Raw genomic sequence first — 22,952 nt, 5'->3', positions numbered from 1 at the left:
CAAAGCTTGTGCCGCTTCCGGAGAACACACTACGGCCACTGTCTCCACAGAGACAGAAATTTGGCAATTTGTCCAGGCGATAAATGCAGCATCTATGGAGCCGGCGGCATCTGCTGTGCTGCTGTGCTCTAATGACACGGCGCCACGTCTTTACAAGGCCACGGCGCATAAAGCCCATCATGGCTTCCCACCCCGTTCCGCCACCTATCGTCTTCCTGCAGCCACCGGCGCTTCTCCAATGAGCGGCTCCCCAGGGACGGGTGCACGCCCGTGTTGCCATGGCGACGCCGCCGAGAGCCCCCCCCCCCCCCCCTCGTTTCCGTGGCCTCGCAGAGCCGGCGCCTGGATACAGCCGTGACGGACAGCTCAGATTCCCGGAGGGGCGTGCTTCCGTTTTTACGGGGGGTGCCAGCGAGGGCCTCAGGAGGATGATGATGACGGTGTCGATGGTGGCATTGATGGGGGTGGTGGTGGTGGTGGTGGCAGCGGCGGCAATACCGGGAGCAGGGAGGGAATCGATATCAGGGAGAACGAGTCGGACTGCGGCGATTTTTCTTCCCTTCCGTGTCGTGGGAAGCGAGGCTGCCGCCGAGTCTTTGAGACGGTGGATTCCTCTGTTCGGGAGGCTGACGTCTGCGCTCGCCGTCCTGCCCAAATGCTGCTTCGTTCACAGACGTAAACGGCTGTTTTTACCATGACGCTCGGAGGTGAATTGCCGTCTATTTAACGTTGCCGCTCAGACCTTGACTTTAAAGATGCATTCATAGTTCGGGTGATATTTCTTCCCTTTTCTTGACTTGAAAGCTCATTGAAAATTCCCCAGCCCTTGAAAAGGGGAAATATTTTTTGTTCGAGAAATCTCAACAGTAAATCATGAAAATAAAACGGGTGGTCAGTTAGAATTCGATGCGGCGGCAAACGCCTGTCGGCCGCCTGGTTTCGTACGCCGTTGTTGCGCTTTGCCGTTAATCTGTCCGGCGATTGGCTACGAAGAGGAGCGCGGCGAGACAGAAAAAGAGCGCGTCTCTGATTCCTAAATTGCGCCCATCACCGGAGGACGAGCACCGCGGGCGGAGAGGTTTGTGATGGAAACGGACTCTTGGGGAGCAGAGTGCGTTGCGGAAAGGCTTTCAATCTGCGTGCGCGTCAAAGTTTTAAGAGGCGTTTGTCCGACGGTATCAGAAGCTCTGCAGAGCCGGGCGGAGGATTAGTTTTGGCTCTGGGTGCTATTGTCCGGGTTGTATGTTTGTGTATGTTTGCGCATGTGTGTGTGTGTGCGTGCGTGCGTGTGTGTGTGTGTGTGTGTGTGTGTGTGTGTGTGTGTGTCTTCAGAGGTGTGGCTGCCCGGGGATGTTATTTTCCAAAGAGTCTTAATTCCTTCTGTGGCTGTTGGTTAAGTCACACACGACGTCCAAAGAGAAAGCCCTCGTGCTTTTCACACGACGCCCACACTCCATGATCAAGTTAATGCTCCTACCAGCGGCAGACAATGCAAAAGCCGATGCGCGGGATAACAAGGCAAAATTGGGAATACGTTTTCGCTCAGCAAAACGCTCAAAAGTTAAAAACGACGGAGCCGGGAGACACAGAAGAACCCCTAGAGAGGTAAAGCCATTTATCTTAACCTGAAGTCGAACCAACCATCTGGGCGACTTTGCAAATATATACAGTGTAGTCCCTAAGCAGGAAAAACGTCTTGACCTCTGTCCCCTTACATCTGCAGATATCACCCACTCACTCACTCACTCACTCACTCACTCACTCACAGAGTTTGTTCCACCAGGTACATTTACACACACAGTGGCACCTTGACCCACGACTGCACCTACTGACCACTAATCCAAGACACCAGCACCATAGTCGCAAACATTTGTATCGACTTGCGACCGACTGCTCCAAGATACGAGTGTGGAAATTTGCAGTTGGCGCGTCGGCGGCCAGTCAGCAGCCAGTCAGCAGTCAGCCAGTCAGCAGTCAGTCAGCCATTCAGCAGTCAGTCATCCATTCAGCAGTCAGTCAGCGGGCGACCTACATGGTGTGTGCACGTAGTTGGTGGCTTATCCATATTTTTTTCATATTTACTGTGTTTGTTCTGTGTATTTTGTTTATTTTCACCTTCATGATGAGTCCTAAGAAGAAGGACGATGGGAAAAAGAAAAAGGCAACGACTCCCATTGAAACTAAGAAGGAAATCATAGAGAAATATGAGCGTGGTGTATATGGGAAAAAATTGCTTCGACATACGACTGTTTTAACATACGACCGTTCTTATAGAACGAATTCCAGTCGTAAGTCGAGGTACCACTGTCCTGGGTTGTCATGGTGTGGTTTTAGTGCGTTTCACAGACGATAAGCATGACAAAAAAGCTTAACAGTCAGAAAACATGGAGGATAAAAAAACAAATAAATAAATAAATAAATAAAATAAGTAAATGGTATTTTATAAAAATATACAGAATATGCAATACTATGCACAGGATAAATGATTGCTATTGATATATAGGGTATAAATTATAAATATGAATTATTAATATTCACTTACTAGCTTATTGCAGTACGGACAGTCCAGTCACGGTTATTGCACAAGTTGTGTGTGTGTGTGTGTGTGTGTGTGTGTGAGAGAGTGGGTGACCGATTGAAACGCTTGTTTTTTCCACTTGTCAATGCCACTTAGCAGTTACACCGCAACTCAATCCGCCCGCTGACCCTGGACGGACGGGGGTAATGGGAACGGCGGCTCAGCTCAGCCCTGGTTAATCCACAGACACGGATGGAATCCCTTTTTCAACTTATTCGTTTCCGCCCCGAAGATATGGAACGCTCCAAAATAACAGACCCTCTCCCGCTGCTAGACGGATTGATTGGTGTTGTTTTTTTCCTCAGTTGGTCCGTTGCTTGGTCCCACCGTCTAGATCCTTCAACTTGAAACGTATTCATCTATATTCTATTTTAATATCTAATAATGGTGTTAATGATAGCTGTTATTGTTTCCGCTACGTTCCTACGAATGACCCACAACAGACTGACACAAATAATGCCAATATATAATCTATTAATCACAGTCAGTGCCGGAGTGACAGGAGGCCAATGGTCTTAACAGTAATTATCAAGCTTTCGTCTTGTAATTTTTGGCTAAACACAAGGGAAAGCTCTTGTGCTTTTGACTCCGCCCAGGCGTTTCAGAGGGTTTATAATCCTGTTCATACTGTACAACGTGACAAAGCCATTGCACATCTGTGTAACTATGCAACATTGGACCTATGACCTCAAGTCAAACAAACCATCTCCGTCACGTCGCCAAATGCGGACGTGCCTCAGGTGACGGAGCTTCCGTTCCTCCTGTTCCTCCTCCGTCTGTTTTTTTTTTTTTTTTACATCGTCACGGCATAGCGGGGATTATTTTGTCTTGTTACCGACAAGGTAGCAGTTTCCCAGTTCATTCGTTGACCGTCCTGTGATGCGTTCGCCGCTTCGTTGATGATGAGATTCATTCAGCAGCGCCCGCTCATTTCATTGCGTCACACCACGTCGTGCAGCGATCAGCACATTTCCTCGGTCGTATTCCAAACTGTACATCCCAGTCCCGGCCAAACCTCCTACAGGAACAAGTGACATTCGTCGGGTGAGAGAGAAACTATTTTCTCCTTGCATTTGACCTTGACTCGGGGAAGTCAACAGGGGCGAGATAAGAATACAGTAAAATATGTTGTGAAACGGTGTTAATTCCATATCCTGTATGTATAAACTGCCTTTGAAAATAGTAAACTAGTATTACAGCACAACATTCAAGTTCAGAACAAGCCGTACACCTCCAAGGGCCGAGGGAAGTCATTTAGATGAACTTTTTTTTCCCTTTTCATTCTCTGCCACGTTCACAGATGAAGTCGACGGTGATGGTGTGATGGTACACACACGGCTCATGAGGAAGAGTCGGTTGACGGTGAACCTCCAGCTAGACGGTCGGCCCGCCTCCGCCCCATTGTTGGAAACTCAGCCAGTTCCCATTCCGTTCACTGCGGTTTAGAAACGCCTGTGACATTTTTATGGAAACGGGCGATTGCGAGGTGGCAGAGGATTTTGCCGATCTGCTCGAATATCTCCGGCCGGGGCGATTGCGCAAATGATAGTGACGGCTCGGAAGACGCAAATGTCGGGCGGGAAATCGGATCATCTCAGTCCCAAAAACACCCGCGTCGGTTTCTGAGGCGGTTGACAAAGCAGCACTGGAGAGTCGGGACACCTTTTTTGAACGGCGTTTTTTTTCACTTCTAGAGTGAACGTGCGGCGCCTCAAACGAGTTCACGCTTCACTTGTTTCGACTGGGATTGACTCCAAAAAGCTGACAATCTCGCGAGCGTCAGGAAGGAAAAGAGGTTTCCTGTTTTATTCATGACTCTGCGACAGCTCATTAATGTGTCGGACTGGCGGTCCGCGGCCCCGGCGCTCACCTCGCCTCACCGTCTATTTCACCGCGTCCCGAGGAGGAAAGCCTGCATGCTTAGTCAAAGCGAAATGGAAGTTTTGTTTCCAAATTTTCATCGTCTGTGCCCCGGATTGTTTTCTTTTTTTTTTTTTGATTAAAAAACAAAAAAAAAAAAAGCAGAACTCTTCGGTTCAGGCTCGGGTAGAAAGCATTTCCCCTCTTTCACAGATCGAAAAAAAAAAAGAACCACTGAGGGCTCGGTCGCTGAAAACCACAGCAGATGATGTTTTTTTTCTTTTTTACATGAGGAACTGGGAACACTGAAGGGAGCAATTCTCCAATTGCTCATGGCTTTTAAGAGGCAGAGACACACTTCTGGCACGCGTGTGACCTATTTTTCCGACTTCATCTGTCAAATGAACCGCTGCAGCTGCTGGTTCAGAGGTGCATCCGACCTCCCCGCCGTTCAGGCAGATGGATGTCAGCTCGGTGGTGGGGCGGGGGCTCCCCTGGCTTGCAAAAAAAAAAAAAAAAAAAAGCGAAATAGCTGCGGTTGTACGTGTCCCAGAAAGCGAAACCTTGCGCAATGTGTTGAATTTGTGTTTTTTTCAAATTTAATTTCTAAAATCTGATAGCGGGGGTGGGGGGGGGCTGAAGGGAAGGGCCTGGACGATGGTTAACCTCAGATGGCTGCGTGGCCGCCGCGCTGGTACCAGGCGGCGCGACATCACAGGGGAAAAAGGCTTCCCTGCACGACATCACGGCTCCCAAAACTCACAAGGACTCAAGCTCCGCCCGAGGAGTCCCGGCCGGTGTTTATGAATCCACACGAAGGCTTTTGGCTTCCCAAAGTACACATTCCACCGCGTGGAAACATGGCCTGTGTCGCTCCCGCGGTCATGCCGGCAGTTAGCAGTTTTATTTCGGCGATCGGAACGTCACCTTCATGACCCAGAAATGTTCCTACTTTCTTTCTCTCGCTCGACCAAATGTGTTTTTTATTTTTTTTTTAGTTGGATTTCAAAGGTAATGGAACATGCGGGAGGAATTGCGCAGCGGGCTTGTGGAATATCTGGTGTTGGCTGGAACCCCCCAAAACCTTTTTCAACATCATCCAAAAAGCACCAGGATACATAATATTAACGATTTAAAGTCATTACCACGATGGCGGCGGCAAAACGTGGACGTGGGCGTCTCGAGGAATAGCTGTTGAATGTTTGGATATGCCGCCGTCCCGTGCAACTCCCACTGAGTCGGGAAAAGCGTCTCACACTCGGACCCGCTTTGTGTGAAATTGAAACCGTGTTTTCGCAGCAGACATGAAAAGCTTTTATTTTCATTTATTCTGCAAAATAAAGAATGCATTCCAGGGACGGGGGGCGGGGGGGGGGAGCTTTCCTTTGTCTTGACAGGTGACGCCGACTGAGACGGTGTCCTTTGGAGAAGCTCGGAGGGGGGATCCGAAGCCATGGCTTGGGATTTGGGGGTTTTTGTTCAGTAAAGTAGGACGTTCTTTGTCGCTGAGTGCGGCCTGTATTCCCGCTAATAACGGCCACAAAACCCTACCGGGTCTCCCTCACGGCTCCCCACGCTGGCACCGAGGATCTGCCGGCGTCGGGTTCCCGCCAACGCTACCGAGTTAAATACAGCGGCTGGCTCCTGTGAGGCGCTCAAAAGGAAAACTGCTGTTTTCTTAACCTGAAAACCTCGACCACAGGGGGCGGGAAGCCGTTCTGTCAATACCGGATCAATTTAAAAGACTGCGATGCCGATCACGCCGGTTGATGAAATGCTGGGATGAATGGCGGTCGGTCTGGGAACCCCAGATGGGTTTTTTGTTTTTTTTGTTGCAAGGATGATTTAACGGAGGGACAATTTATGTGGCAGGAACATATTTTGATTATTTTTTTTTTTTATTACCAGTACTATTCATCTAACTTACAGTATAGGCCGCACCAGGCCAGGGACTAATCCGCCTTGGAAGAGCCAGGAGATGCAGCGCCTCATCGGTTTGTCTTAAAAAAAGCTGCTTTTACGAGGGCGATGACAACACTCGCGCAGACAACAGGTTTAGGAACCGACGGCGGCACAGTAACAACAGATGAAAGATCTCAGGGTTCCCCCAAAACATCATACTCGACTTTTACTGCAGCGCTCGGGGACATGCAAGAGGATATTATGTCACAGCAGTGTGTCAGGATTTAATGCCCGAATATCCTTCTGAGATATTTCAAAACAGGTTTACACTTCACAGTCCAAATGCAGTACACTAAGGAATAACCAGTCACTTCAGTTTCATTTAGATACATTTTATATTCTTAAAGTATAATATCTATATCTATATTTAGTATCTATATATAGTATCTCTTATAGTATCTATATTGGAGGTGTTATTTTATCAACCCGCTGCGGCTGGAAACAGTGTTTCAAAATAAAGGCACAGCCTTTGCTCTTCCAAATTCTTTGTTCTTCAAAATGAATGCAGGAATGTTTGAAGAAGCGGACTAATAGACACCCCGGATCCACACCGGGACCCGCCGGTTGAGAACCGCTGCTTCTGGGTCAATGATGACGCCAAATCTCACCCGCGACCAGTTGAGCCTGCTCTTGCCGCCGATACGCGTCTTATTTTGACAGCCGCGTAAACGGCTGACACATACCTGTGCTCCTCTGTGTGTGTGTGTGTGTGTGTGTGTGTGTGTGTGTGTGTGTGTGTGTGTGTGTGTGTGTGTGTGTGTGTGTGTGTGTGTGTGTGTGTGTGTGTGTGTGTGTGTGTGTGTACAGAGATCCGCAACCAGCTGGTGGAGCAGTTCAAATGCCTGGAGCAGCAGTCGGAGTCCCGCATCCAGCTGCTGCAGGACCTGCAGGAGTTCTTCCGCCGCAAGGCCGAGATCCAGCTGGAGTACTCGCGCAGCTTGGAGAAGCTGGCCGAGCGCTTCTCCTCCAAGATCCGCAGCTCCAGAGAACACCATCAGTTCAAGTCAGTTCACACGCAAACGTGCTGTTCATACTGTACATACAGTACTTACAGACTGTATGTGATTTTTCCCTTCGTAAGCAAAATTTAAATATTCGATCTTCTTTGTCTTTTGGTCACATTATGAAACATTATCAAATGCAAACAAAGGCTCAGACAAAGTCACTGTTCCTGGCTTGGTTTGACCCCCCTGTAGAGGCCGTTCCCTCTGTCTTTGTTAAGGATGGAAGAGCTCGGCCTTCACCGTGGCTCCAGCAGGGTTACAAGCCTCCGCACTGTGACTGTGTGTTCCTCGGATCAATAGCTGATTGATTGTCCAGCGGGGTTGCCAGTCACACTGTAGATTTACAGTCCGCCTGCCAGACCCAGCCCCAGCGCTAATCACTGAGTCTGCTTTGATTACAGTGCAGCACAATGCAGCAAAACCCTGCTTCCTTATGTTTATGTCACTCTGGGAATCAGCACTATCATGGACAACATGTATGGCATATTTTAAAGGTCAAATACAGTCGTTTTGAAATTATGATAATAAGGGACTGCAAGCTGGGCAGGATGCCCCTTTATAGTGTTTCAGCAGCCAGATTATATAAAACAATGTTAAAAGTGTGTGTTTCTGTGTGTGCGAGTGTGTGTGTGTGTGTGTGTGTGTGTGTGTGTGTGTGTGTGTGTGTGTGTGTGTGTGTGTGTGTGTGTGTGTGTGTGTGTGTGTGTGTGTGTGTGTGGTTAGATGTATGCATTGGCTGGCCGTGCGTTGCCAAGTGTGTTGAGGTCTTCTGGACTATGAAGTGGATTTGGCTGTGTAATTGACACCAGCTGTTTTAGAGAAGGCAGGCTACACCCTGGTCTCCACGGCTTAGCTGAGAGGAGATGGTGCTGCTGCTGCTGCTGCTGCTGCTGCTGCTGCTGCTGCTGCGCGCCCAGCAATCACTGATAGACTCTATAGGTTCTATCGGGACGGGGGGTGAGCGCATAGAACTTAATGTAATGCGCCACAGTCGTCACATTCCATTTCTGTGGTCATAGTTGATTCATGCGATACACTTCACAATGAGGGTTGTAAGAACATATCAAGTCACATACAGTATACTACTAAAGGGAAAACATAACAGTAATTCTATACACAAAAGACTCTTACACAATGAACATTTTGGCTGTGCGATATGGCCAAAATCTTTTATCCCTATATAGGAAATTTCATATCTCCCCATATATATATATTTATGTATATGGGGAGGTGCACAGGAAGGCATTTGCATGGGAAGGCGCTTCTCGGGCCTCTCAAATTGAACTTACAGGCGAGGCAAAATACGGACATATACAGTGTATATTATTTGCAAAATTGAAGATGTAAATTTAAATTCACCCCCACCAAACGTTGCCGCAGCACGGTAGCAGACGGGCAAATAATGATTGTTGTAATAATCTATCCAATGAGTCATTTCCCCCCATGTTTGTTTGCGCTCGCTCCCACGTGCAGATAGCGTCCAGCACAGTGGCGTGAAATGTTGCCGTAAAGCAGTTCTGCCACTGATTTGCGACATAGCGATGGAAACGGTATAAAAAAACATCTCATCAGCTCTCGAATGTGTTAAACTGCACGTACACCGATTCAATGCTTGACAGGATTTTTCCTGGCGGATAAAAAAAAATAATAATCGTCTGTCATTCACATCCTTGGCCCAAGTCTGCCGCAGTGGTTTAAATGGGAACACCTCCCATTTTCAGCATTTAAACGGCCAAAACTACACCCCCTTCCCGAGTTGTTACGTGGGCCCTGGAACCGACTCCTGCACTTCTCTGTATCTGAGAACAGGACAGTCTGGCAGTGTTTCACGGAGAGACAAGTGAACTGAGCCAGGTACTCAAATGTGGAACTCCACGTAATGGCATAAACCAGAATAAAAAAATAAAAAAATTAGGTTCTCCGTTCATCTGTGCGAGGCTAGGGGGCGTGGCCCTACCAGCTCAGCGTCGCTGCCTCCCTAACAGCCCCGACTGCTCTGCTCCCACATATAGACAAGTGTAGGGATGGGTTTTCGAGGGACCGCCTAACAACCTGGGGGGTAAATGGGCGCCGTTCCCCATTTAGCCTTTGACGGCGTCCGTCTCCAAACGGACGCTGCGTAACCCACCAAAAGGCGCCCGGAAGGTAGTGAACACCGCCTCACACGACGCGCTCCAAACAGCTCCTGTTTCCAGTCTCAAGGAGCTGAGCCTCGGCCCGAAAACACGGGCAGGTACGCACACGCACGCATGCGTCAGCCCAGTCGCACACAATAGAAGCAAGTTGGATTAAACATCACCATCATCTTTTTGGAAGAGCCATAAATTGCTGATAAATTCACGGTTCAAGTATTGTCTCGTCTTTAACTTGCCGTCGCTATAAAACACAACTAAAAACGGTGCCTCCTCAGTTCTAGTGGAGACCACACAATGCTTTGACAATGCTTGGTACCATCTAGTCCGGGTGTGTCTCCTCTGCTGAAATATGCCTGTGTGTGTGCCGTGTGGGGAATCAAACCGGAGCGCCGCGTCCTGCCAAGACGTGCACGCGCTGGGTCGATGCGTCTGGACCGCGCGGTTTCACGTCACAGTCTCCCATTACAGAGCTGAATTCTACCGATCCGTTTCAGGGGCCTTCGGTGCTCCTCCTCGGGGCCGATAAACCCGTGAAACCAGGATATTTCACAGGTTGATTTTAATCACAGTTATTTTAATACCTGGGGATAACGTACGCCTTGGGCGATCTAATAGTAATAGGATAACAAATAGTTGCATAAAAATCCAAGTGAAAACACAACCACGGAAACAACCTCCAAGGTGGTTTGAGGGGTATTCAGCTTGGCAATGAGTTCGCCTCATTGTTTTAAGGAAATACTCATTGCGACACAGATGCATGTAAAACTGCATCCATCCAGAGGAGGTTTTGAGGAGGGATTGAGCGATTTGTTTTATGTCTGGTATGTTTAGTTGAAAGTGTGCCTGCAATGTGGTTGCTGCTCATCCATAAAAAAGTCGGAATATGAGTTTCCTAATAACGGCCCGTGGGACATCAACATGCAACACGTTTGGTTCAATCGATAAGCCCCAGCTTCAATTTACCAAACAGTCTACCTTCTATCTTGATTTTTTAACAAGAGAAACAGCTACCCACATCGGCATTCATTGCTCAACTCTAAACACTATATTCATCGCTAGGATTAATAATATGCTCGATAAATTAAAGTGGATGGACATTGTCTACCCGTCGAAAGCGAGAGACGGACATTACGGGAGGTAACAGAGCTATTAGGAGGCAACTCATGTCATATTGACAGCAAATATTGCCTGTCTGGACGAGATAAGACAGGGCTTAGAATGCAGGCCAAGTTAACCTGTGTGTGTGTGTGTGTGTGTGTGTGTGTGTGTGTGTGTGTGTGTGTGTGTGTGTGCGGGCTGGTAATTGAGCGTGTGTGTGCCCGGACTCAAGTGCATGCTTGAATCTGTGCTCCAGTTTAGTTGGCTGAGGACGTCGCAGGGGTTGATGATGTTTGGTACCACGCTTTGAATTCCATCTTTTTTTCCCGTTCCGAGTGATGATGAAAACTGAAGCTTGAATTCATTTCTGTTTCATTCATTTTCAATCAGGAGAACAACAGTGTGTCCCTTGCAACAAGATTAACACAATGGAAAATTAACTTTTTATTTTTTATTTTTCTACCAAATTAACAAATATCAAACAACAAAATAACTATTTGGCTGATTTTTGTACCTTTTTCCCCTCAAATAATGTACCAATATATGGTCTTCATAAACCGTTGTGATTCCAGCTCATCAGGGACCTCTCCCACTGACAGCCGATGTCTCGCAAACTGTGGATATTCTGTGCTGGCCCCACAGAAAGTGAAAAGAGAAACCCCATCTCTATGCGCACCGTGTTTATTATCCCCGTTGGTTTTGCATGTAAATCAGCAGCCGACGGGGCCGTCCGGCGCCTTGGGATTCGAGTGTGTTTTGAGCCGCGCTGCGCCCCGCCCCGCACCGGCTGCTGCGCTCCATCAAAATGTTTCGGAAGGAACATGTCACCATTGCAAAAGTGCAAAAAACGCTGTGCGGGTCGGCGGTGTGGCGCACCGGAAGCTTTTCCCCGAAGGCAGCGGGAAGCATATTTCAATGGCAGAGCTCGCGGGTGGTGCCCACGTGGCCCTTGTCTTCTGATTTTGTGTTGGGCTTCCTCTCTCTCTTCTTGGCCGTTCCGTTGATCAGCGGCAGTCAGGCGGCGTGTCGGGGATTAAAGGCCTTCACGCGGGCCCCGCTCCGGTTTGATGAGTCCACACTTCCTTCTTCGAAATCCCGGCTCGGGACGCGTCGCGGGCCGTCAGCGATTAGACGGCAAAAACACAATGAATCAAGCGCGACCGAATCGCCAACAACGCTGTATAATTTATACATATGATGAGGACAATCTGCCGTCCTTTCGTCGGAGTCGGGAGGTTTTTTTGCGCTGATCGGCCGCGTCCTCGCTGAAATCTTTCGATGTACAATTATTTCGCTGTGTTCACATCAAATTCCAAAGAGAGCAGAGTTAAAACTGATGATTGATGCGGGTGCATTACGATGCCGGAGAGCTGCTCTCTTCTTCCCCTCCTCTCCTCTTCCCTTACTCAGGCCCCCAGAGAATCGGCCGTCTTATCGTTTGCCTGCTGCATGTTAATGATACCCCCCCCATGTATACGGGTCATGGACCCCCAGAACAAACAGCCTGAAGCTCCAGTGACCCCCAGACTATTCACTGACGGGGGAGACACAGGAAGGGCTTTTACTGCCGCGCTCCGTCCTGCCCAACGTGCCTTGTTCCAGCGCCGACTAGACATCCCATAAAACAAGGCCAACAGCTCAGTTTAATGCCGTTGTGCAAGAGGTAGCCTGAACGCGGACCTAATTATCAACCTTTTGCTTCTAATTCTTGCGAAATGAGGACAGCGGCGAGAAAAAAAGGAAAAGAAAGAAACCCTACGACTTTCGTTTCCCTCCCGCGGCGTCTGCAGGAAGAGCATTTAACCCTCGGTGGTGACATGATGCCGCGGTTTAGTTTTTTCTTCACATTTCTGATCCACCGTTTTGGGACGATGTGTTTGCTGTTTGGTCGTCTGTAGTCGTTCGTAGATGTCAGTGGTTCTCAAGCCGGGTGCGGAGAGCTCCGGTGGGGGGGGGGCCCTTCGAGAGGTTCGCGGGGGTCCTCAGCAGCGTGATTAACAGTTCAACTTCGCCCTTATTCCATGACAAGATGTAAACACCAGGAGAGTATGTAGAAGAATAACTGTTCTGATCATAGTTTCACTGTTATCTCTCTAGCTAGAGCATAGAAAGGTATGGACGTTTGGACTGAATCATAGCTAATAAGGAAAATCTCTTCAGATTGGGGGTCCCAGGGACAAAATCCCATCAGATGGCCTAATGTGCCTCAAATTGAGGGTGATGTGAATCACTTTTCTCTGTGTTTTTATTGTTGGACAAGCCTTTGACATAAAGCTCCATCTCTGTGGCACCGACGCTGCCAGTCAGCCTCCTTTGTTTTAACGGAGCACCAGGTACAGCACCAGCACTCCAGTCAAGTGAAACATCTGGCCCCTGACTTTAAAAGCCAAAAAGGAAAAAAAAAATCCAAATGCTTCACCGGCAGATAAATATTTTATCAGGTATTACAGGTGTTTTGTCAGGGTGAGCAGTGATGGAAAAGTGGCGTGCGATGGGGGGGGGGGGGGGGGGGGTTGGGCCCCGCTGGTGCTGAGGGAGGTGATTAAGCATCCGCAGCCGCTCCGGGATTAGCAGCGGCTAGAGGTGCTTGTTGCCGAGGTCTCTCATCCGCAAACAGCAATTACACTTCAAAGAGCCGCGTCTTCGGTAGGAAGATAAGTCACTCAAGCAAAACCGCCACGCGACCCCAACTGGTGAGACCTTAGAAGTAGGCCATCCCAGAAAAGAGAGAGAGGGAGAGAGGGAGAGAGAGATAGAGAGATAGAGAGAGGGAGTATGGTCTATATTAGGTCTTCTATTGTTAGGCCAGTCTCCCCTTTGTATGTTGTGCCAGAAATGGTTGACCGCTCTTTTTAGAGGAAATGAATGTTCAATTTTACCCTTGTATTGTTATTATAGCCCACCTCTTGTCATAAAGAAAAAGAAAATTGCGGCGTGGTTCAATTAGTGGATTAATCATTTCTTTCAAACCGCTGTGGCATCCCCAAAATCATTTGCATTCAGACCGAGTCAACCCCAGGACATCTTTAATGGAGTATTTAAGAGCCAGACAACCATTAGGGTAATAATAAACATGCAGACTTGGTTTAAAAGCCGTCCTGCGTTCTGCCCGAGCCCCCGTGTTTTTCGGGGCCCGAGCGCGGGAACGGGCGCTGAGCGCGGCTCTAGGGGGAGCCGGGGGGGCGGGGGTGAACTCCATTCGATGTGATTGGCATTACACAGGCTCTCTGACGGGCTGGCCTTTGACGTCGGCGCCGCTCATCCCTTTCATTCCACTCAGCGGTGAAATTCAAGCCTCCTCCCCCATCCTCCCCCTCCCTCCCTCCCACTCAGATCCCTTCTCCCAAGTCAGTCGATTGATTGGTGAGATAGAATTCAGCCTAGATTAGAGGTGGTGTGTGTGTGTGTGTGTGTGTGTGTGTGCATGCGTGTGTGTGTGATATAATGTGTGTACAGTACGTGTACATCGGTCAGGCATTATAAGGATCGTCACTTTTTCCGCACTCAGCGTCCACTCCCTTCATGAAGGATTGAAGCAGGACATTTTGGTCGTGGTAATATTGTGATATAGTCGGACGTCGTCATCAATGCCTTTTTCCGAATTCCATAGACTCCTCTAACGCCGCCGCTCTCTTGGTCATGATACCCGTATCACTAATGTTTCTCATCCCCAAAACATCGTCAAATCACCAATGGAGAGGCACCGCAATGTTTGACTTTCATCAATTGCCCGTTTGGGAAAAAGGTTAAACAACAAAACACCGCATCGCCTCATTCCACTAATGTTCCCCCTTTTCTCAGCCTTTATATGCTTAACATTGAGCGGAAATCGACCGCAAATCCTTACATTTTGGGAGCGCCCGCTGACCTTATTGCTCCTGGCAACCGTTCTCACCCTTCTGCCGCGCAGGAAGGACCAGCACCTGCTGTCGTCGGTGAACTGCTGGTACCTGGTGCTGAACCAGACGAGGCGCGAGAGCCGCGACCACGCCACCCTCAACGACATCTACACCAACAACGTCATCGTGCGCCTGGCGCAGATCAGCGACGACGTCATCCGCCTCTTCAAGAAGGTCTGTCAGACTCTCGCCCCTTCCCCTGTCTCCACTCCCCTTTCTCGCCGCCGAGGCCGGCTTTACACCGAACCCGACGACGGACGCACCTCCGGTTGCCGTCGTCGTGCGAGCGTCTAGATCTCGCATCGCGTCACGTGTGTGAGAGGTTTTTTTTTTTTGCGTTTCTTATGAGTGAATGAGAGTTTTAAAACTTCCTTTATTTAGTATTTACAATGAGGGCACAAATGGTAAAAATACACAGTTCATTAATATAAATAAAGATTTATCGATAGTGGATATGGTGAAACCCATATCCACTATCGTAATAATGATTAACATCATTCATTTTTATTGATAACTTGCTACTTATTTTTAGCTTTGAGCTCTAGTAACACTATAGCTTAACAGACTGGAAAATTTCATATAAAGTTGTTGCAAGGGCTGTTGCAATTTGTCTCAACTTACTGAGACAAATTGGGATCTTCAGTTGGACACAGCAAGCAGTTAGACGTCCGGTGAGCTGTTGACCAGGCCATTTTCTTTCATCTCTGAGCTACTGATGAAGCAAGTGAGAATATCAACCAAGAAACACAGGCACGCGTCGTCCTGGCCGCGCGGCTTCTACATTTTCCCCCGACCAAAGTTTGTTCCCCTGCCAGTTTCTTCTCATAAACAACAGGGCGCTTAACGCTTCAGCTGTAGAACGCACGTCCACGTCGCGAGGCGGAGCCGTGGCGTCTCAGCTGCGGCGTTAGCGCCTCTCTTGTCAGCACACATGGGTTTCATAAAAGGTGTCGGGGGTCAATGGGTTCCATGTGGAGCAGGAGGAACACGGAGCAGACCCCCCCCCCCGGGCCCCGAGGCCCCGCAGCCCTCACCGGTGTCAGTAACGCTTGGCTCCCTGTCAGCACATAGTGGAGATGGTTGAGGTCTTACCCAAACACCAGCGCCGTGTTTTCACCTGGCAGGCCATCCTGTAGGTGAGAGCCACGCTGTCAGTCCGACTACGCTCAAATGTTATGTGTACGCCTGTTTGCTTGAGTTTGTGTGCGTGTGTGCGCGCGCGTGTGTGCGTGCGTGTGCGTGTGTGTGTGTGTGTGTGTGTGCGTGTGTGTGTGTGTGTGTGTGTGTGGACACGCATGCGCTGTCAGTGCCGTCAGGAAAGATGAATGATTGAGGGCCACTCATTTGACTACAAATGAAACAGCAGCAGAGCTGAACACAGAAGCCTCCCTCTGCAGGCCCGCTATGGGCGGAAGGATGAATGAGTCACACACACACACACACACACACACACACACACACACACACACACATACACATATGCACATGCATAGACGACAATGAACATGACACAATGTAGGTAGCAATGAACGGCATTGGAGCAGCAATGCGGTACAGCAGTGGAGACAATTGAACACGACAGAACTGCACGACAATTTATCAAGTGCATTTTGCAACATTGATATTAAAATGAGGCTCGTAATAATATATAATAACAATAATAATAATAATAATAATTGTTATTATATATGATATATATATATACGTTTATATACAGTATATGTGTTAGTTTATAATATATATATTATAATATTATTATATGATAACAACAAAGCGACAATAATAATAGCCCTAATATTATTATTAGTATCATCATTATAATAATAATAATAATAATTATTATTATTATTATTATTATTATTATTATTATTATTATTATTATTATTATTATTATTATATGCATGTAAGTGTGATTGAGTGTGAGGTGGGCACCCATACAAAGCAGTGTGTAAACTTGAATAAGGTAAAATGAGATGACCATGAAAGACTCGCTGAAAGACTCGCTGTAATGGCTTTTCCTCTTCATACGCGTGGAGCCGTAATCTCCAAATGTCATGATGCTCGGCGGAGGTGGTCCGGACGGCTGCACATATCTAACGTGAAGCTCTGACCCCGTGAACCACCGGCACCCGCCTGGAATGGTAATTATTGGCCACGGGGACATTTCTCCGTTTCCCCACGTCATATATTTGTGGGGTTTCGAAGGTGAACTGTAGGTGTCATTTTGAAAAGGAGACATCTCTCAACGTCAGTAAGGACCCCAGATAAGATGCGGTTCGTCAGTGTTTCGGACGCGGCATTTGCCACAGAAAGATCAATTTTCACGGGGATATTCTTTGATTGCCAAGCGACCCGTCACGCCCTGGTTCTTACTGCGTGTTGCATCACGTCTTGTCTGTCTGTCCATCCGTCTGTCTCCCTGTCTGACATCACACGCAGCCGTGCGTGTTGATCCACCACGAGCTTATCCTCCTCCGGGGGCTTCCCCAATTATTATTGTCATCAGCAACAGTCCAAGGCTTCTTCTTTACCTCGGCTGCTTCTCGGACCGCAGAGGATGTTCTTCTTAGTAAAAATCGAATGAAGAATGATTATTTTGTTCTTGGGGCGGTTTTGCTTTCCTCGCTTTTGTGGTATTCTCACTCATCTCTTATCTCATCTCTTGTATTGTGTTTTGCTGTCAAAGTGACGATTCATTGTCTTAATAACATAATTGCGATTAACAATAGCGTTTTACGGCAATTATCATATTATAAGCCTGTGATAGTGTAATGACAAGACATTTACTAAAATTGAACATAAAACATTGCAACATAAAATAAAAAGAAGTTCATTTGCTGCAGCTCAACTGATAGGAACGCACCTAACTTACATTGTATTAATTGCCATAAAGTATTTCTAACATTGGTTTAAAATCTCCCTCACATTTGGATTAAAACATGTAATTCATGGAAACCACCAATTTCTCCCCCTTCAATGTGCAAATAAACAATCAAACGTCAACCTGGCTCTGGTCTCCCCGGGCTGTAGAAAAAAGAAACCTTTCCAGACCATTGAAGGAATTCATTTGTTGCATAATCTCTCGCAGCAGCTACTTCCTTTTGTTTCTTCTCTCTTTATAATTTTTGCTGAGCTCTGCTTTATCCCCAGCGTGCAGTTACAGGCTCTGTTGTCTTTGTGCGGAAGGGTGTGTCCAAATGTTTTGCTTTCACTGAATCATCGACAGTAATCCCTCCTTGAGCGGAGAGCGGGGTGTGGATGAACATTCACTGATGTGTGTGTGCGCGTGTGTGTTTTCTGCGTGTGCGCGCGCGCGTGTGTGTGTGTGTTTGTGCGTGTGTGTGTGTGCGTGTGCGTGCGTGCATGTGTGTGACTTCAAATATCCTGCCAGGTCTATAATACGATAGCTTGGAAATCAGCTGCTGTTTTTTGCCAGGTTGCCAGGTTCCACCACTATCTGCGGGGGTGGTGGTCACGACGGGAGGCGCGACGCATAAATCCTTCCTGAGGCCCGTGAGCCGACGGAGGCGATGGGATTGTTGAGGTTGTTTGGGTTCAGAGGCTCTTGAGACGTCTTTTGAAGTTGATTTAAGATCATATCTGTTTCATTGTCCCTATACCGCACCCTCGTCTCGGCAAAGGGTTATTCCAGAGGCGTCGATCGCCAAGCAGCCGCCCCAAACGTCTTGAGTCTTAGGTTTAGCCGACGCCTATCACTACCACAGTTCTCTCGATGACAAAAATATTCCGAGCCCAAAAAACGAAAGGAAATTGACGTTAAAGGAGGACGGAGGTCACGGATCCGTTTCACTTTTGTGACGCGAGAAAAAAGATAAAAGTTTGACTTGTTGCTCATCTTGACATATTAACGATTTTTATCTGCGTTCTGTGGAAAGGGGGAGAAACGTCCTTTTCATCAGGATATTAAACATTTAATCCACCTCTACTAGCGTGACTGCGCACACACACACACACACACACACACACACACACACACACACACACACACACAAGTTTGAATTCAAAGGAAATTACTCACACGATGTGCGAGGACTAACGCCTCCATATTGAATATACACAAATAAAGGTTTGACATTCGAGTTGGAGGTCAAACCGCAAGATGGTTCCATTTATATTAACGCTGCCAAGGAGACCTTATCACGGAAAACAGAAGAGCTACGTTAGATGTTGTTAGGGTGTGTTTACAGCAGCCCCAGCCTCTATTTACATTTTTACACCACGCTCCTCCAACGCTCCCCTCTCGTTTCAGAGCAAGGACATCGGCATCCAGATGCATGAGGAGCTGGTGAAGGTGACGAACGAGCTCTACACGGTGAGTCTATCCTCCCACTCAGACCCATCCTTCACACACACACGCACACACACACACACCCCCCCCCACACACACACACAAAGCCAAACACAGACACACACACAAACACACACACACACACACACACACACATACACACACACAGACACACACAAACACACACAAAGCCAAACACACACACACACAGACACACACACACACACATAGACACACACAGACACACAAAGCCAAACACAGACACACACACAAACACACACACACACACACACACACACAAAGCCAAACACAGACACACACACAAACACACACACACACACACACACACACACACACATACACACCCACAGACACACACAAACACACACAAAGCCAAACACACACACACAGACACACACACACACACACACACACACACACACACAAAGCCAAACACAGACACACACACAAACACACACACACACACACACATACACACATACACACACACAGACACACACAAACACACACAAAGCCAAACACACACACACACACAGACGAAGCCAAACACACACACACACACACACACACACACACACACACACACACACACACACAAAGCCAAACACACACACACACACACACACACACACACACACACACACACACACACACACATGAAGCCAAACAGACACACAAAGCCAAACACACACACACACACACACACACACACACACACACACACACACACACATGAAGCCAAACAGACACACAAAGCCAAACACACACACACACACACACACACGAAGCCAAACACACACACACACACACACACACACACACACACACACACACACACACACATGAAGCCCATCACACACACACACACACACACACACACACACACACACACACACACACACACAAAGCCAAACACACACACACACACACACACACACACACACAAAGCCAAACACACACACACACACACACACACACACACACATGAAGCCAAACACACACACACACACACACACACTTCACTCCTCTGTGACGTCACTTATTCCCTTTTTCCACGTTGGTCTTGACTGGTTTCAGGGTGTCAGTTGTTTATTCTTTCTAATATGTGCGAGGGACGGAGGAGGAAAAATGCCTCAACGTTTCCCAAATGGAGTCGTGGATTGGGGCGGGGTGACGGTCGTACCACGGAGCATGCTTTTTCATCGTTTTCCAGTTTTTAATCGTAATCATCCGTCCCTAATTCACAGCATCGGAATGCTCTCAATGGCGATGCCGTGCTGCCGTTCCCTCAGCCAAATTCCCCCGACGCAGGAGGCGATAAGGACTTGTGTTGAATGTGCAAAACTGAACGTTTCCAAAATGTCTTTTTTTTTCTTTTTTCTTTTTGTTTTGTTTTCATTTGAGTCTGGGTATTGGGAAACATGATTGAACTGCCATCAGTTTTTTGTTTTTCTTATTCGTCATTTTGGTTTTTTTTTCCCTCTCCTCACTTCGGTTGTTTCCTCAAACACTGTTCCTCCCAACACTCCACTTCCCTCCAGCGCAGCAGAGCGCGCTGCTCCGACCGCCTCGGCTTCAGGTGGCGGCGATGCGCGACCAGAGGGAGAAAGGAGCAGTGCGATGATGAAACGGAACGTCGCACACCTCTCCGAGTGGGACAGCGTCTTTAGCCCAAACGTTCACGCCGGCGACCGGGTCACAGTCCCGGAGGGATAGATAACGGATAGATACAGAGATGGCTGCAGCGGCCAGCTGGGGGGGCCGCTCACAGCCCCCGGGGACCAACCTGGTCAGACAATGTTTCCGCTGCGTGTTTTCAGTAGGGTTTCTTATGATGTCATATGATGTCATATGGAGGAAGGCCCATGTGAGCACGGGGAGAACCTGCAAACGCCGCACAGGAAGGCCCCTGATCGGGAGACAACCCACCAGAGCACGGCGCCAACAGCGCCCCAGGCGGGAATCGAACCCAGGACCTTCTTGCACTGTGCCGCCGTGTCACCGAAAGATAGATAGAGAGATGGATAGGTAGATAGATAGACGGACGGACAGACAGACAGACAGGCAGACAGATAGATAGATGAGGATACAGTGTCCTGGTTCCCCGCTGTCACACAGATTAGATCTCTTGAAGGAAGCCTGGTTCTCAGGTTTGGACGACCTCCAGGCGGCTTCAGCAGCATTGGCCCCCCGGGGGGAGGGATAGCAGAGATAGCAGAACGGCCTCACATGACTTATTCATTCGCGCAATGTCATTAGAGGCAAACTACCAAAGGGCATCGCTGGCACAGATGCCACTTCTCTCTGTTTGTGCCATCTGTCCTTTTGGACCCCGCCCCAGAACGGGGAGCGGATGATTAAAACAAATGCACGGGCGTAAGTGACGTCCATGTTTGGGGCGACGTTACAATGACAGAGTACGACTGAACGCGTCGTGAAGCAAGGCCCGCGCACGACCCTATACGGGCATTTTATTAGACAGATGGTTGCCGACAAATTCAAAACCTGCGATTCTCTGCGGCCCTGATCTGCCGTACCCCCCCGGGAGGAAAGACATAAATAATGTTTGTGGATGACTGCTGGACGGCTTTCCACTTCCTCTGGTTTGGGTCTTGCACCGCAGCGGTGCACGTTACAAGGTCACTGTCACTGGGAACTTCCCCCGGTCGCCGCGCTGATCTGGGATCTCTAACGCATCCGGTGACGCTGCGCATGCGTGAATGCATTTGGGGGCTGGGGTGGGGGGGGGGGCGCGTTTCCTTCACGTGCCGCGGGCCTTTTCAGGACAGGAACTGGTCCGGAAATTTTCCAGAGCACCCACCTCACCTTCAACGTGATCGATTTGGATGTTTGTGCAAACAGGAGTGAAAAGGGAGTGTTCATGCGCAGTAATGCTGAAATGAACACAGTACAGCAGTCCCCTTTTATCGTCTGCCAGTGAAATGAATCTTGCTGAGGGAAGTGGTCTTGAATTCCATCTGATGTCCTTTCAGTGCAGCGGGGGGGGGGGAGGAATTCTAAAGGCGTCCGAACTGCCGTTGTTGAGTGTTCGCTGCAATGACGACAGCGCTGCTGCGGCTGCTGCGAGGCGTCAGACCACTTCAGAAGCGAAGGTCCCGGCGGCAGAGGCTTGAATTTTCATGCGCTCAAACCTGGGACGTGGAACAGGAGTAAAGGCCCCGAGTGAGGAAAACAAAAACTCCATCGGAAAACCCACACGGTACCGTGTGCAGCTACCGCACAGCACCGCTCTGTAATTACCACTGTAATTTGAAAGTTTGCAATGATAATAATGGATAGTGTTGAATTAGGATGTGAACTGAATTAACTAGGCCCTCCTGTTCCTGAATATAATAAAATAAGATAAAATAATAATAATCAGAAATAACCTCCCCTGACATATGCTGATCCCCCCTTTCTGGTGACATACAGTATGCACAGTACTTGGGGTTGACTGTAATTTTACTGGAGCCAGTTCTCATAGAGACCATAGACTATAGTTTGGGTAAGATTACCGACAGTCTGAAGAGAAGGCTAGAATATTCAGTAAATTTACTATATGTATTGATTACATTTCAACATATGTCATGGCCAACCAGAGCTGTCACAATTATTGCATAATTGCCGATCACAATTATTGGAGCTGATCCTAATTTTGTAAAATTGGCATATTTGGTATAAATTGGTAAAATTCGTATATTTCCATCCAAATCTGAGGGCGATTTCAAACCAATGTAAGAAATATTGCATATAATTATGAATATAATGAAAATTTGTCTAATTTGTATAATTGAAAATATTTTTATTTTCTTATTCACACTATTATAGGCTTGATTAAATACTATTATTATATGCTAGTGGCATTAAATGAGCAAAAAAAGATGTTCAAAAGATTTCAATTAATGAATTGCAATTATTTGCATGACAATTAATCGTTAGCGAAAATCTCATGACAGCCCCAGGCTATTACCAACTTCCTTTCCCCCACTGCCCAATTTTATTTAGACCCAAGTCATAGAAATGGTACATAATTGTGTTAGAATAGAAGCATTGGACTAAAGACGTTTTCAGAAAATGGCACCGCTT

General features: G+C 47.9%; 1 protein-coding gene across 1 annotated transcript in view; it reads left to right on the top strand.

The window, feature by feature from the left end:
• The window catches only part of srgap3 (SLIT-ROBO Rho GTPase activating protein 3), a gene marked incomplete at its 3' end in the record, with an annotated part of 53,628 nt that overhangs the window by 4,507 nt on the left and 26,169 nt on the right, over positions 1 to 22,952 (top strand). Inside the window, exons 2-4 of the mRNA XM_080000174.1 lie at positions 7,208 to 7,403; positions 14,548 to 14,710; positions 18,807 to 18,869. Coding sequence (XP_079856300.1) covers positions 7,208 to 7,403; positions 14,548 to 14,710; positions 18,807 to 18,869 — 422 coding nt within the window. The remainder of the gene's footprint in view (positions 1 to 7,207; positions 7,404 to 14,547; positions 14,711 to 18,806; positions 18,870 to 22,952) is intronic.

This window comes from Zeus faber (assembly GCF_960531495.2).
Source record: "Zeus faber genome assembly, chromosome: 5".
NCBI classification, from domain to species: Eukaryota; Metazoa; Chordata; class Actinopteri; order Zeiformes; family Zeidae; genus Zeus; species Zeus faber.
This window is presented reverse-complemented; position numbering and strand designations above follow the sequence as displayed.